At 50.8% G+C, this 13,211-nt stretch overlaps 1 protein-coding gene across 4 annotated transcripts in view; it reads right to left on the reverse strand.

Moving 5' to 3' along the window:
- Nucleotides 1–800: 800 nt before the first annotated feature.
- Nucleotides 801–13,211, reverse strand: part of Fam178b (family with sequence similarity 178 member B) — a 97,648-nt gene continuing 85,237 nt past the window's right edge. For 3 of the 4 annotated variants that reach the window (XM_090336447.1, XM_090336444.1, XM_090336445.1), the window contains 3 exons: nucleotides 2,932–3,009; nucleotides 2,435–2,587; nucleotides 801–1,188 (listed from right to left, as the gene is read on the reverse strand). In XM_090336447.1, the coding sequence (XP_090192573.1) occupies nucleotides 1,156–1,188; nucleotides 2,435–2,587; nucleotides 2,932–3,009 (264 nt within the window). In that variant the 3' untranslated portion in view covers nucleotides 801–1,155. The remainder of the gene's footprint in view (nucleotides 1,189–2,434; nucleotides 2,588–2,931; nucleotides 3,010–13,211) is intronic. The other variant, XM_090336446.1, reaches the window with a different exon arrangement.

Consider the following 13,211-nt stretch of genomic DNA (forward strand, 5'->3'; position numbering starts at 1 on the left):
TTTCTTAAGGCTAGAGCTTTACCACTTGAGCCACAAGCACCACTGCTGGATTTTTTTCTATGTGGTACGAAGGAATCAAACCCGAGTCTTCGTGCATGCTAGGCAAGCACTCTACCACTAGGCCAAACTCCTAGCCCTAACAGTAATTTTATGCCATTTTCTGGCCACTTCCTGCAAAATTCCGGCCCAATCCAGAAATAGGACAGATCAGACTAGCCAAGGATTCTTAAGAGTGGGCAGACAGAGAAAGTGGATGCTCAGGGGCTCCTGGGGACACAGAGGACACCCACTTGTCAAGGCAAAGATATCCAGTACCCTGCTAGGGATCCAGACCCATGAAACTGATCTCACCAAGGCCAAGGAAAGCAATGGCAAGATCTGAGACTGTAATAGGAAAGCAATGGCAAGATCTGGGACTGTAATTTGGACCCACCCCCACCCCCCACTCCTAAGTCTGGGGAATTGATTTCAGAGCTCTACAATAAATTGAATTAAGCATAATTACAGCCCTGACCCATCATCTCATTCCACATGGCCTCCCCAGTGAGGGTAGGAAGTAGTTTCAGACTATATTCAAACAAATGTTCCTCATCTCAGCTTTGAAGCTCCTAGCAACTCTTGGACCACAGGACTAAATGCTCCTTGGTGGGAATTTACAGTTGGGGGGTGGGGGAGGGGAGGCTTGAGGCCATCACATGAGTGTCAGAGGTGAGAATTCAGTGGTGCAGAGGGGTTTCAAGAGATGGGACACTGGGCAGTTAGCCCTTAGGACAGGGATTGAAGAAAGGCTCCTAAACCACTGATGCTGAAACAAGACTTTAATGTGCACAAAGGAACCTCACATTTGTGACAGGGAGAAAGGAAGGAGATGGGGGAACTGTGGCCAGTTAGGAACGCCTGGGAGGCCTCAGGAAGCCAGAGCTAGGGAGCCTTAGGGAAGCAGAGAGAGCTAGGTGGGGTAGGAGAGCTGAAGGGGGTTGGTCGAGCAGGGAAAGGCTGACCCCTACAGGGTAGGGGCTGGGATGTGGTGGTGGCAGGCTCTTGCTTCATCAGGCAGGTCAGCATCTGGTCTCCTCTGGCCTCCATTTTCTTGTTTTCTTCAGTTCCCTGTTCCCTAGTGAAATGAAGAGCTCTGGGCTGCCTTGCCCTTGCTCTTTATGTGCTTTTCCAGAGACTGACATACTGAGCCTAAGGAGAAAAACAGGCTATGATGTCTGATCCTGGGTCCTGGCCCCTGTCCCTGTCCATTCAATATCCATTCACAGCCTCTGCACAGGGGGTTATGTGAGCAAAACTAAGGCAACAGATCACTTGCCCACAGTGCCAAGAGGGGGCTGCCAGCGTGCCTTGACACACAGGTTCTGGGAGTATGGAAGGACGGTGCCTGCACCTGGCCACCAACCGATAAACCACTGCTTCCCACTGGATACTAGTTTAATCCAATTCCTAGAGGACTAGGGTTAGGTCTACCTTCCAGCACTATCAAGGACTGGGTGAAATGTGAGCCCTAAGCCACATCCTGTGGCTGATATGTCAGCCCCAAGTCAGAGGTTAGAGGGAAGGACAAGAGAAGAGGCAGAAGAGAGGCAAGCAGGGAGCCCTGGGCAGAGTGGCAGGGGCGGGGGAGAGGGGGGGAAGGGAGCTATGGAAATGGACCTGCCAGGCCCAGCTACTTCCATCAAAGGCTGGGGCCGTGGGGCTGGAGCACTCCCCAAGCCGGCCCACCAAGGTGCTGCTTGTTGGGCTAATGGCGGCCAGAAGGGAAGGTATGCGTGGAGACTGCACAGTGCCTGGGAGTCCAGCTGGCTCTGGGCCCTGATTCTGATACTCACAGGACGGGGCAAGTTATTCAGTGATGAGGGGCCTCTGGTTAGCTTGCTCATCTATATAATGGGTTTCTAACAACCCTTCTTTGTGAGGATCTTATGGACTCTTGTTGAAATGGCTGCTTATCCAAAATATTTTAGCAATACATGGTATTACCCCGAAAGTCAAGCGTAAAAGTTGCTGCTACCGTAATCAAAAAGTCTAGGAGTGTGCCTCCAACAGAGCATGCGGCTAGCCAAGGCCTGCAGGCTATGTGGGCGGGGTGGAGGTGGATAGCTGGAGCCCCAGCGCCCTTTACTGGTCTTGCTCAGGACAAAAGAATCCAGTCCCCGGAGCTCTGTTTCTGTTTGTATTTGCTCAGGAATAAGCTTCTCTCTATCTGCCACCTCTCCCCCACAGAGTACCACCACCCTGGGCACAGGACTCTTGATAAGCATGATGAAGGTCCCTGAGGCATTTCCATCCCTCCCCACCTCCTGCCCTGTCTGTCCAGTCCCTTTGGGGCTTAGCAGCTGCAGTGGGGGTGGATGTACTGCTGGCTCTGGCTAGCACTGCCCAACTGACCACTTCCTTCCTCTCCTAGGTCTAAGGGGTTAGGGGGTACCACCTGGGGCTGGCAGTGGGCCAACAGCTCCTGCCAACGGATGTAGATCTGGGTGGCCAGGTCCTTGAGTTTGGTGCGGTGCATGGCCTGCGGGCTCTCCCGGATATGGGTGTTGATGTGGCGGTCCAACTGCATACACAGCAGCTGCAGCTCTCCCTGTGGAGGTGGAGACTGTGGGGAGGGCACGGCAGGGACCAGGACAGCGAGAGGAGAGGACGGGCAAGAGGGACTGCCAAGGCAGAAAGGGAGGGGTGTCTGAGTGACCGCTTGGAAGTTGGGCAAGAAAGGGAGGACAGGGCTGCGACAAGTACTCAGGTCAGGTCAACATTTGTGGGATAGAGGGGGAGGAAGAGGCTCTGGCACCCTCAACATGCTCGACTCCTCACGCTGCAGTGGTTGAGGGAGGGATGGCTCCGTTCTGACCCATCCCACACAGCTTGGTGGAGCACACATAGCCGAACGCCCCACCCTACTGTGGCCCAGCATCTTGGGAGACTCACCCACTGGTCTGGAGTGATGTCCTGGCTGCTGACCACCACCCCAGCCAGTGTCAGGAGACTGTGGCACAGGTAGCAGACCTGGGGAGATACGACAGACGCATGCTTCCTTAACTTTGCCCTGGCCCCAGCAGGTTCCTCCTCTCAGTTCCAGTGACCTGAAGGCACTCGGCCCCTCAAGGAAATCCAGTCACAACTTCTGGGAAAGGCATCTTCAAAATAGACTCAAGGAAGTGGAGGTATGGCTCAAGTGGTAAAACGGCAGCTTTGAGCGATAAAGCTTGTGAGAGTGTGAGGAGCTGAGTTCAAGCCCTATCACTGACATGCATGCACATGCGCGTGCGCGTGCACGCACACACACACACACACACACGCACGCACGCACGCACGCACGCACACACACACACACACACACACACAGTGGGCTCGGGACTCACACAGAACAATGAATGTTTGCAGCAGATAAAGTCCAGAGAGGTCCTGCCACTCTGATTTCTATAGTTTTGTATTTGCTGAGACACCTATCCCCATGGGTGCTGCTGGGATACCACTGTTTCATATACAGCCATGAAGCAGTAAAAGGAAGCCCCTTTAGAGGAGGGGGATATGGCCCGCAGCTTCCAGCTTCTGCTTACCTCTCCTGTACAAACCTAGGCATGGCCTTGTCTGGCCAGGCTAAGACTGTGAAGGCATGTGAAGAGAGGGGAGGCTGGTGGGAGATAATCTGGGGTGAATATCCCCATACCTTTCCTAACAACTCCACCCTCGGGCTTGTTAGTGGATACTTCAGAGGTGAAACAGGACAAAATCCCATTCTAACTGATGAATGATTCACTCCCTGGGGAACAAGCCTTGTCTCTACTGGTACCCCTTCATCGAGGGGACATTTGTCTGCTAAGTTCCAAGAATGAGCTATGGGACGCATTCCAAAGGCAGATGCGGCTCCTGATACAAGAAGGCAGCCTTCCCCTGGCATTCGGAATTCCTATGGCATACCAACCCTCACCCAGAGGTTCCCGCTCCCTTTCTGCTCTGGCTCCTTAGGCCTGAGATAATGAGAGCAGCTGGCAACTTCTCTGTGACTGCCTGTGGCAGATAAGTAGCCCTGAGAAAGAACTAGGATGGGAAGAGGAGGCTCCAAGGACGGCTAGCAGAGCTTCAAACCAGTGGAAGGCCTCCTGCCCCCAGCCATCCAGATCTTATCATCTACCCTCTTAGAGCACCAGATGGTCTCCAAAGAATAGTCATAGACCCTTTGAACCATCCCAGAACTTCCCTAGACAAAGCTGGAATCATTTTGTGGGTGTGTGTGGGGGGGGGAGAATCAGTAGTGGTATTTGAATCAGTAGTGGGACCTGAGGGCTGTCCCTGAGCTCCACAGCTCAAGGCTAGGGCTGTAACTCTGAACTTTCTGGTGGTTAAAGATATGAGTCTCAGGGACTTTCCTGCCTGTGCTGGCTCTGAACCATGATCCTCGGATCTCAGCTTCCTACATAGCTAGGATTATAGGTGTGAGCCACCGTGCCCAGCTGCTGGAAACATTTCTGAGGGCTCCAGCTTTGGCACTGTGAACTAACTTCCAAAATCAAATTCCTGATGAAAGCTGCCACCCAGGACTCCCACCATAAAACCTTGCCCTACCCACATGGTTCAGCAGAGCCCACAGGGAAAGTGATCACTGGCTGACCAGATCAGGGGGCTCTGCACTTGGCAGGCTTCTAAGAGGGCTTCCCATAACCAAGCTTGAGATACCCAGCCTCTCCCAGCTCTGCTCTATCTGCTAGGTCCCCAAGCCACCTGTGTGATGGATGTCCAGCTGGTTTGTCAGCGTGTCAGAGCTTCCCCTGTATATTGGGTTCAGTGGATCCCTGGGTACCCTTCCCTCCAGCCTGGCTTTGCCCTATGGAGAGTCCCCAGCTCAGGGACTCCATCTAGCTCTTGCAGTCCTGGTAAAGAGTCATTGCTTGCTTTTCACAGCAGGATCACTCAACTGCCTCTTGTCTGACTGAGATACAGCCTCACTGGCTTAGGGAGCAGAAGATGCTTCAGGAAGACAATCCTTTGGTTAATGGATTTCACCTCTCAGCTTCCCTCTGAACTGGAAGAGGAAAGGGTCCTAGTTTTGGGGCTGTGAGGGCTACAGCTCAGAGGCATCAGGGACTGAGTGATGAAGACAAAGTAGGATTCAAAACCAACACAAGCCAGGCATCAGTGGCTCACATTTGTAATTCTAGCTGTTCATGAGGCTGAGATCTGAGGATCTCAGCTCCATTCGAGTCCAGGCAAGAAAGTCCACGAGATTCTCATCTCTAATTTAAAAAGCCAGGTGTTGAAGCATGGCTCAAGTGCTAGCCTTGAGTGAAGAAATGAAGAACAGAGTCCAAGCCCTAAGCTTAAGCTCCCAGGACACACACACACACACACAATTTGAGGGGGAAAAAATGGCCCTATGGAGGCAGAGGCTATAGATTACAACAGCAGGAAGATCCTAAGAGTTGATGGAAAAACAAAACAAAACAAAACAAAAACAGAGGGAGGCAGGGCATCCTGGGGAACTGAATGGCCAGGTAGCCAGATGGGCTGGCATGGGAAAAGGAAGCAGCCTAGGACAGAGAAGGCAGTGGAGTCTGGGGAAGGTAAGGTAGTGAGAGAAGCTGGTGATACATGACAGCCAATAGGTGGAATGCCTCACCTCTCAGACCTTTCATTTTTACTTGTAAACACCCTTGTCCCGTAAATAACCCAGGCACTTGAAAGGACAGCCCAGAGCTCCTTGCAGGAGGTCTCTGGTTGCAGTGGGGCTATGGAGTTCATCTTCTTAGGAGAGGCACGGCTAGGAATGCCTGGGAGGAATACCATGGAGGAGGAAAATCTATCAGTGGTATTTACGCAGTGCTTCAGGGATTTGCTGAAGGAAAAAAAGTACACCAGCTCTGGTTTCACAACTTCGTTCTTAGGCTGATTCCCACAATTGCATTTGCAGGGAAAACCCCAGAAAAACGAGTGTATTTAAATGGAAGGAGGGCTGGAGAAGAAGAGACAAAAGTCCAAAAGAAAATCCTCTAACCACAATTTATAAGCCATTTTTCTAAAGAAGACAAACCTGCTTCAGCCTGAAGGCTGGCACAGGTCTTCCTTCTCTGGATGGCACTCCCTAGAGAGGAGTCTACATGAAGGAAGGCCCCTAAGACAGGGCTAGGGTTCTAACGATGCACAGGAATCATGGCTGATGCTGGGGTCCCTGGTAGTGCTTTAGAAAAACTAGTTTCCATCTAGGGCATTTGCTCAGCGGTATAGAATTTGCCTTAGCATAGGCAAGGCACTCTCTAGCTTCAGTGTTAGCACAAAGCAGGCCTGACCTCCAATTCTTTTTCTCACTGAGGATCTTAGGGGGTTATGAAAGAGTCTCAATCTGTTTAGACCAAGTGCAGTAGGCCTGCCTCCTTCCAACTGCTCTCCTCTGAGTGCAAGTCAGAGAAGTGCCCCATTACTTGGGAACTGGGGGGTTCTGGGATAAAAGCAGGTTGAACCTAAGCCTCCTCTCCCACTGCTTGGGAAGACTTGAGGCAGGCCAAGGGTGTAGAGGGCAGCCATGGTAGGCAAGAGAGGGGCTGTCCTGCAGTATGTGAAGTAAACAACAGACGTGAGACAGTGCTTCCTGCTGTGTCACAGTGACCAATTTTTGAACTTAGCAAGTTTGCTCCTGTCCTGGCTGGCACCACAGACACCAGGCCTCCTCCCACCTTTCTCTCTCTCTCCCTCTCCCTCTCTGTCTCTCTCATTCTAGTACAAAGCAGTGGCCATGGAGTGGTCCCTGTTATGCTAGTCAGATTTCAGCTTTTGGGAAAGTAGTGATGGCTTCAAGGTCAACTCCATGCAGGTAGATGGAGCTATGCTATTCAGGCCTCAGGCCCTTGTCTGACGTCAGACAAGCTCAGAAACTCAAGTCCTAGGTCTTCGCTCATTGAAGTAGAGGACAGAAAAACAAATGGGAAACAGCACGCAGGAAACCTCAGTACGGACTTAGAAGACAGAATGGAACATGCCTGGACCCAATGCTGCTGAGCCCAAGCGGGCCGTCCTCTGGCTGCAGGCCTGTGTTTCTATTTCCTGGGTCTCTCCCCAGAGCCTGGTGGGCTGGCTCTTCTCAGAAGTGCATGTAGTGCATTGCTTCATTTCTGGCTCTGGAGACCTAAGGCAGGCCCTCCCCATGCTGGGAGGATGACAGGGGTGAGAGATGGCAGACAGCCCACTGGACTTGTTACCCAGCAGGAGAAGGGCAGCTTCTCTGTGTTCTGCTCCAGCTAGCTCTGATCCCAGGAACCACTAGCCAAATCATCCCGCTCAACTGCGTGCCACCCATTCGCAGCACTTGGTTTATGAAACAGAAGGGAAAATGGGTGGACATTTCCCAGGAACTTCATCCACAGGAAACCCCCTCTAGCTAATGCCAAGGGAGGAGCCTATGGCCTGGTTACCGCCAAAGACAGGCAGAGAAGAGGGGAGTTCTCAGGATTCTGTTTGCCATAGCAGAACAGTACAGTTCCTTCCAAACTCAGGTCATGACAAGTCTTCAAATGGAGTCCTCTCTCTAGAGGCTGTCAGGCAGGAGAGGAGGGCAGGTGTTCTATGTGCTAGAAGACTGTGGGAGCAGCTCCAGTGAGGCTTCAGGACAGCTGCTGGGGTTGAAAGAGGACAAGGCTGATCCAGGAACACCTGCTAGGGGGATGAGATTGACTCACAGGCTGTGGTGCTTCAAGCCACAATGCTAGGGCCTAGGAGCTCACTCCACAGATGTCTGTGCTCCCTTACTGGGACACCAGGACCCAGTGCAGCCTCAGAGGCGTTAGGTGGTAGCTGCCCTTGGGAATATGCATTCAGCCTGTCCTTGAAGACCTGAGGTCTAGTCCAAATTGACAACTAATCTGAGAAAATAATTCTGTCTGAAGCTGTCTAGTGGCTCATGGCTGTAATTTTAGCTTCTCAGGAGGCTGTGATCTGAGAAGGCTCAAAGCCAGCCCAAGTAGGAAAGTCTGTGAGACTTTTTTTTTTTTTGGTGGGTCATAGGGCTTGAACTCTGGGCCTGGGTGCTATCCCTGAGCTCTTCAGCTCAAGGCTGCCGCCCTACCCCTGGAGCCACAGCACCACTTCCTATTTTCTAGAAATTAATTGGAGATAAGAGTCTCTTAGTCTTGGGGCCAGGAGTTTGGCCTAGTGGTAGAGTACTTGCCTAGCATTCATGAAGACTCAGGTTCAATTCCTTGGTACCACATACATAAGAAAAGCTGGAAACGGTACTGTGGATCAAATGGTAGAGCTCTAGCCGTGAGAGAGCCCAAGGACAGTGCTCAGGCCCTGCGTTTAAGCCCAGGTGTGGCAAAAAAAAAAAAAAAAAAAAAAGAAAAGAAAAAGAAAGAAAGAAGGAAGAAAGAGTCTCTCAGTCTGAGTGCCTGGGCTGGCTTTGAACCATAATCCTCAAATTTCAGCCTCCTGAGTAACTAAGATTACAGACCTGAGCTCTGAAAAGCATATCAAATTAACTGCCAAAAAGCAGGAAATGGAGCTGTGGCCTAAACTGGTGAAGTGCTAATCTTGAGCAAGAAAAAGCTCAGGGACAACACCCAGATCCTGAGTTTAAGTTACAAAAAAGAAAAATTCTGCCTGAGATGGGAACAAGTGCTCTATAATCAATCTAGTCTGTACTGACTTGCCTTGGGCAATTTTAGACCTAAGGTGAGAGTGGGCCATGATGCTTTTGCCTTTATATATAAATTTTAAAATTTAAACTAGCCATCAATTTAAAATGTACTGACCCAGTAGGGCATGTTAAAAAAAAAAAAAGCCTGGTGACCCCACTTTTTAGCAGAATGGAAGCCAAGGTTATCCTGGCATGGTTGGGGATGCTCTGCTCAGCCTGTGCCCCAGGGCATGGCCCATATGCTTCTCCACGGGCTGGGCAAACCAAACAATAACAATAGTCAGTAGTAATGAGTAATCCTGAGGTAAGGCTACTCTCGGGCCCCAGGCCAACGCTTCAGCCTGGGGAGAAAGCCAGGGCTCTTCTGGCTAGTGAGTCCAGAACACAAGATTAGAGGGCATGCATTTTTCCAGGTGTATCTCATCTGAACCTGTTCTGGAGAGTAGCACTTATCACTGAATGCTAAAATGTCACTTCTTCCTTGTCCTCAAGACCAAACTGATGACCTACTACCCTTGTCCATATCGCTTCAATTCTAAGGTAAGCAGGAAGCAGAGGGCTGCTTCCAAAGCTTTGTCCCTGAAGTAAAGCTGACTTTGGGAATGACTCTACCCAGAACAGGTCATCTGTCCTGTTTTAATGAGAAGGAAATGGCAAGGACACATGATCAACTGCTAGGAAATGAGGCACATGACATAATATCTCTTTCTAGCCCAAGGTCCCTGAAGACACAGGGTCAGAAGGCCAGAGAGCAGACGTCATGGGTAGAGGCTGCCAGATCCATGACAGGGTTTGCTGTGAGGGACACTCTTCTGTAAATGAAAGTGGCTGTTTGGGTGTGCAGGCGGGTGGAGCCCGAAACATGGAACAGGGATGAAGCTGCACTAGGGTGATGGGAGACAGGCTGGCAGCCTCTGGACAGGAACAGGACTTCCGGCTCAGCTGCTGGGAATGGTCACTGCATGGAAAGTTGCTCTCAGGGCCCCAGCTGGGTGGAGAAGCAGGAGGTCTCTTCCAGGCTGTTGGAGAGCCTTGGGAAACCCAACCTGCACCCACATACTTCTTTTCCTCACAATGTGAGCCCTGCACCTGCACGTGTAGTCCCCATAGAGTTCAGAGGCGTCAGGCTCTGTTACACTGGGATTCTCTTTGAAGCTCTGTTCCAATTTTGAAATTGAGCCTTGAGTAGCCCTAACTCCTACTGTGGATACAGAGGACAGAGTGGGAAATCGGAGGCCCTGATACAGAAGGCTGGGGTGGAGCAGTGATAGGGGCTAGGATAAAAGCAGGAAGGCTCAGGGCCTTTTCTCCCTGTACATGTGCTGTACAGTGGTCAGTGTCTAACCCACTCCTGCTTTGTGGGAACCAGCAAGGGGCTGTGGGCAATCCTTGAGAGAAGGTTCCCACCTAACCCTTCCTCTGGGGCTTCCTGCTGGTGGTGGGGATAAGCTAGATGACAGGCAAGGATACTAGGTTCTTCCTGCTTCTGCAGCTGGGCCTGGAGACCTGGACCCTTGAGGGGCCTAGACCAGAAAGTCCCAGCTCCTCCACTGGCCCAGACAGTGAAAGTAGATATGTGTGTGTGTGCGTGTGCGTGTGTGTGTGTGCGTGTGTGTGTGTGTGTGTATGTGTGTGTGTAGGTGAATCTGAGTATGAGAGTAAGTATCTGGGGCTGTGTGAGGAGAAAATAAAACCAGCTCCAAGGGTCTACACAACCACAGAGTGCCTCAAAACTTTCCTCAAAAGAAAAAAGGAACCCTTCCCTCCTTCTCTCTCTCCCTGTCTCTCTCTCTCTCTCTCTCTCTCTCTCTCTCTCTCTCTCTCTCTCTCTCTCTCTCTCTCTTTCTCTCTCTCTCTCTCTCTCAGTCCTTGGCTTGGGCTCAGGGCCTGAGCACTGTACTTGGATTTTCTCAAGGCTAGAGTTTTATCACTTTAGCCTCAGCACCACTTCGGGCTTTTTTCTATGTATGTGGTACTGAGGAATTGAACCTGGGTCTTCGTACATGCTAGACAAGCACTCTACCATTAGGCCAAACTCCCAGCCAAAATGAATCATTTCTTCCAAGGCCTTTCTTATTTACTGCAGTGTCTCACTAAGTGTTGGCATGGCTTGAACCTGGGAAGAACAGCTTTCCTAATACTTTCCAGGAGCCCCAAGGTGTAAGGCCATCACCTATAACTAAGAAACAAGGTGTGCTATGGAATCCAAGGTTTCTAGGTCCCTGGGATTTCTTAGAGCAATCCAGTCAGTCTCTTGTCCCTCAAGGCAGGTCTTCAGCTTCAAGTCCAGCCTTGGACACATGAACTCAGCTAGCCAATCACTCATTACATGCCAGCCTGGGTACCTAATTGGCAGGATGGGCATATGGTCCAAGCTAAGCCAAACCAATGAGATTCCACTCTGGGACAGAAGCTCTTTCTTTCCCCCCTAGCTTGGGTGACTGAGGAAAAGAGGCCAGCCTGGAGTTTCACACAACTATCAGAGGAAAGCCTAAGAATTCACCAAAAAGGCAGAGCAGAATGGTGGGGAGAATGATGAGGGCATGGTGGGAATGGGGGGTTCATGACCCTATTTAGCCCTAGATTTAGCTAAGCCTGATGGGTTGTCTCTGTATTTTCAGGACTTGTTTACCTCGCTGAAGGAGTCCAGCAAAGGCAAAGGAGAAGGGAGGAAGAGGGTGAATGGGCAGGGAGCAGAGAGAAGGGAGACAGTGCAGAGGGAACATTCCTACCCATCCTCGCCCTAAGTCAAAGCTACATAGATGCTACAGAGAAGAAGCAATCTTTTTTTTTTTTTCTAATACTCATATTGGTGCCTGGACTCAGGGCCCTATGCTCTTGCTTAGCTTTTTTTGCTCAACTGGAGTTCTACCACTTGAGCCATACCTCTACTTCTGGCTTTTTGCTGGTCAACTGAAGATAAGAGTCCCTTGGATTTGTCTGCCTAGGCTGGCTCTGAACCACGATCCTCAGATCTCAGCCTCTTGAGTAGCTAGGATTCCAGGTGTGAGCCACCAGAGCCTTGCCATCAGCACCTCTTGAGTAGATAAGCTCTAGGGTCCCGAGGACATACAGGCAAGCTGCGGACTGCAGGAAAGTGGCACAAGGCTAAGCCATGGTCACAGAATGCAGGGCTTCTGGGAAAGACAGTCATGGCTTGGATTCAAATGGCATTTGATTTGCAGGGATATAGCTCATAGATGGGGTAGAGCCAGCTGGCAAAGGCTGAGCACCGCAGGGCTTAAGTATGATGGGATAGGTCAGCACGGGAGGAAGGCAATCCACAGAGCTCTCCAAGAGGACATGAAGGCTGAGGAAACCCATTAGGATTGTTAGGTTAGAAGCAGATGAGTCAGCTACCCAGGGAGAGAGACCCTAAGGTGTCTGTCTCCTGGAACACTGCCTGGCTAGAGTGAAGTACAGAGCAGATCCCGATGTTTCATAGCCTCCAGCTGCCTGAAGAATTCCAGCCTACTTTCCCTTCATTCCAAGACCTGAGCCTCTCCTCTCTCTTTACCCCACAAGGTAAGCTTCTTAGAGGCCACTGTTTGAGGCTGAAGTCAAGATATGTCTGGTGCTCCTCTTTTTGGAGGAAGTTAGACAAAACCAACCACAGACTATGAAGGGGAGGAAGTCAGGAATCCTGAATGTCTATTTTCTGTTCCTCAAATCCAGTTTTTTTCTTTCTGTCCTTTTTTTTTTCTTTTTTCTTTTCTTTTGGTCCATCATAGGGCTTGAACTTAGCACCTCTGTGTTGTCCTTGAGCTTTTTTGCTCAGGCTGCTCCACCACTTTGAGCCACAATGCCACTTTTGGTTTTCTGGAAGATAAGAGATTAGAGTCTGGCCAGGAGTATGGTCTAGTGGTAGAGTATTTGCCTTGCATGCATGAAGCCCTGGGTTTGATTCCTTAATACCACATACACAGAAAAAGCTGGAAGTGGCTCAAATGGCATAGTGTTAGCTTTGAGCAAAGGTGCTTAAAGACAATGCCCAAGCTCTGAGTTCAAGCCCCAGAACTGGCCAAAAAAGAGTGGGGGCGGGGAGAGAGATTTGAGTCTCACAGACTTTCCTGCCTGAGCTAGCTTAGAACTTTGATCCTCAGATCTCAGCCTCCTGAATAGCTAGGATTACAGGTATGAGCTATCAGGGCCCAGCCCAAATCCAGTTTTCTAATCTGCAGCCCTGTAGGACAAGAGTCTACCCACTGTGCCAAGTAAAGACCAGAAAGACCTATGCTTCACCAGGTGGAAAGGCAGACCGCACAGGGGAGAGAAAGAGACTCCAGGCGCACTTGTCTTTGAGGGTGACACAGGGAAAGGGGCTTGTGTTGGAGCCAAGCCCTAAGGGACATCTACCCCTTTACTGGGGTTAAGAGTGCCAGAGAGAGCAGAGGCAAGCAGAGAGCTGCCAGAGGGCAATGACACCCTCTCTGTCCTGCCCTGCCCTGCCCCTGAAGTGAGAGTCAGCCTCGCCCCACCACAACCACCCATTAAAGCAGCTTCTGGCAGGGTCACCAGCACAGGGACTCACAGCTGCAGCCTGCATTTGCAGAGCAAAAGCAGTAAAACTTGTTCATCAACTCTC

The sequence above is a fragment of the Megascapheus bottae genome, chromosome 7, assembly GCF_031878675.1.
Source record: "Megascapheus bottae isolate mThoBot1 chromosome 7, mThoBot2.hap1, whole genome shotgun sequence".
NCBI lineage: Eukaryota > Metazoa > Chordata > Mammalia > Rodentia > Geomyidae > Megascapheus > Megascapheus bottae.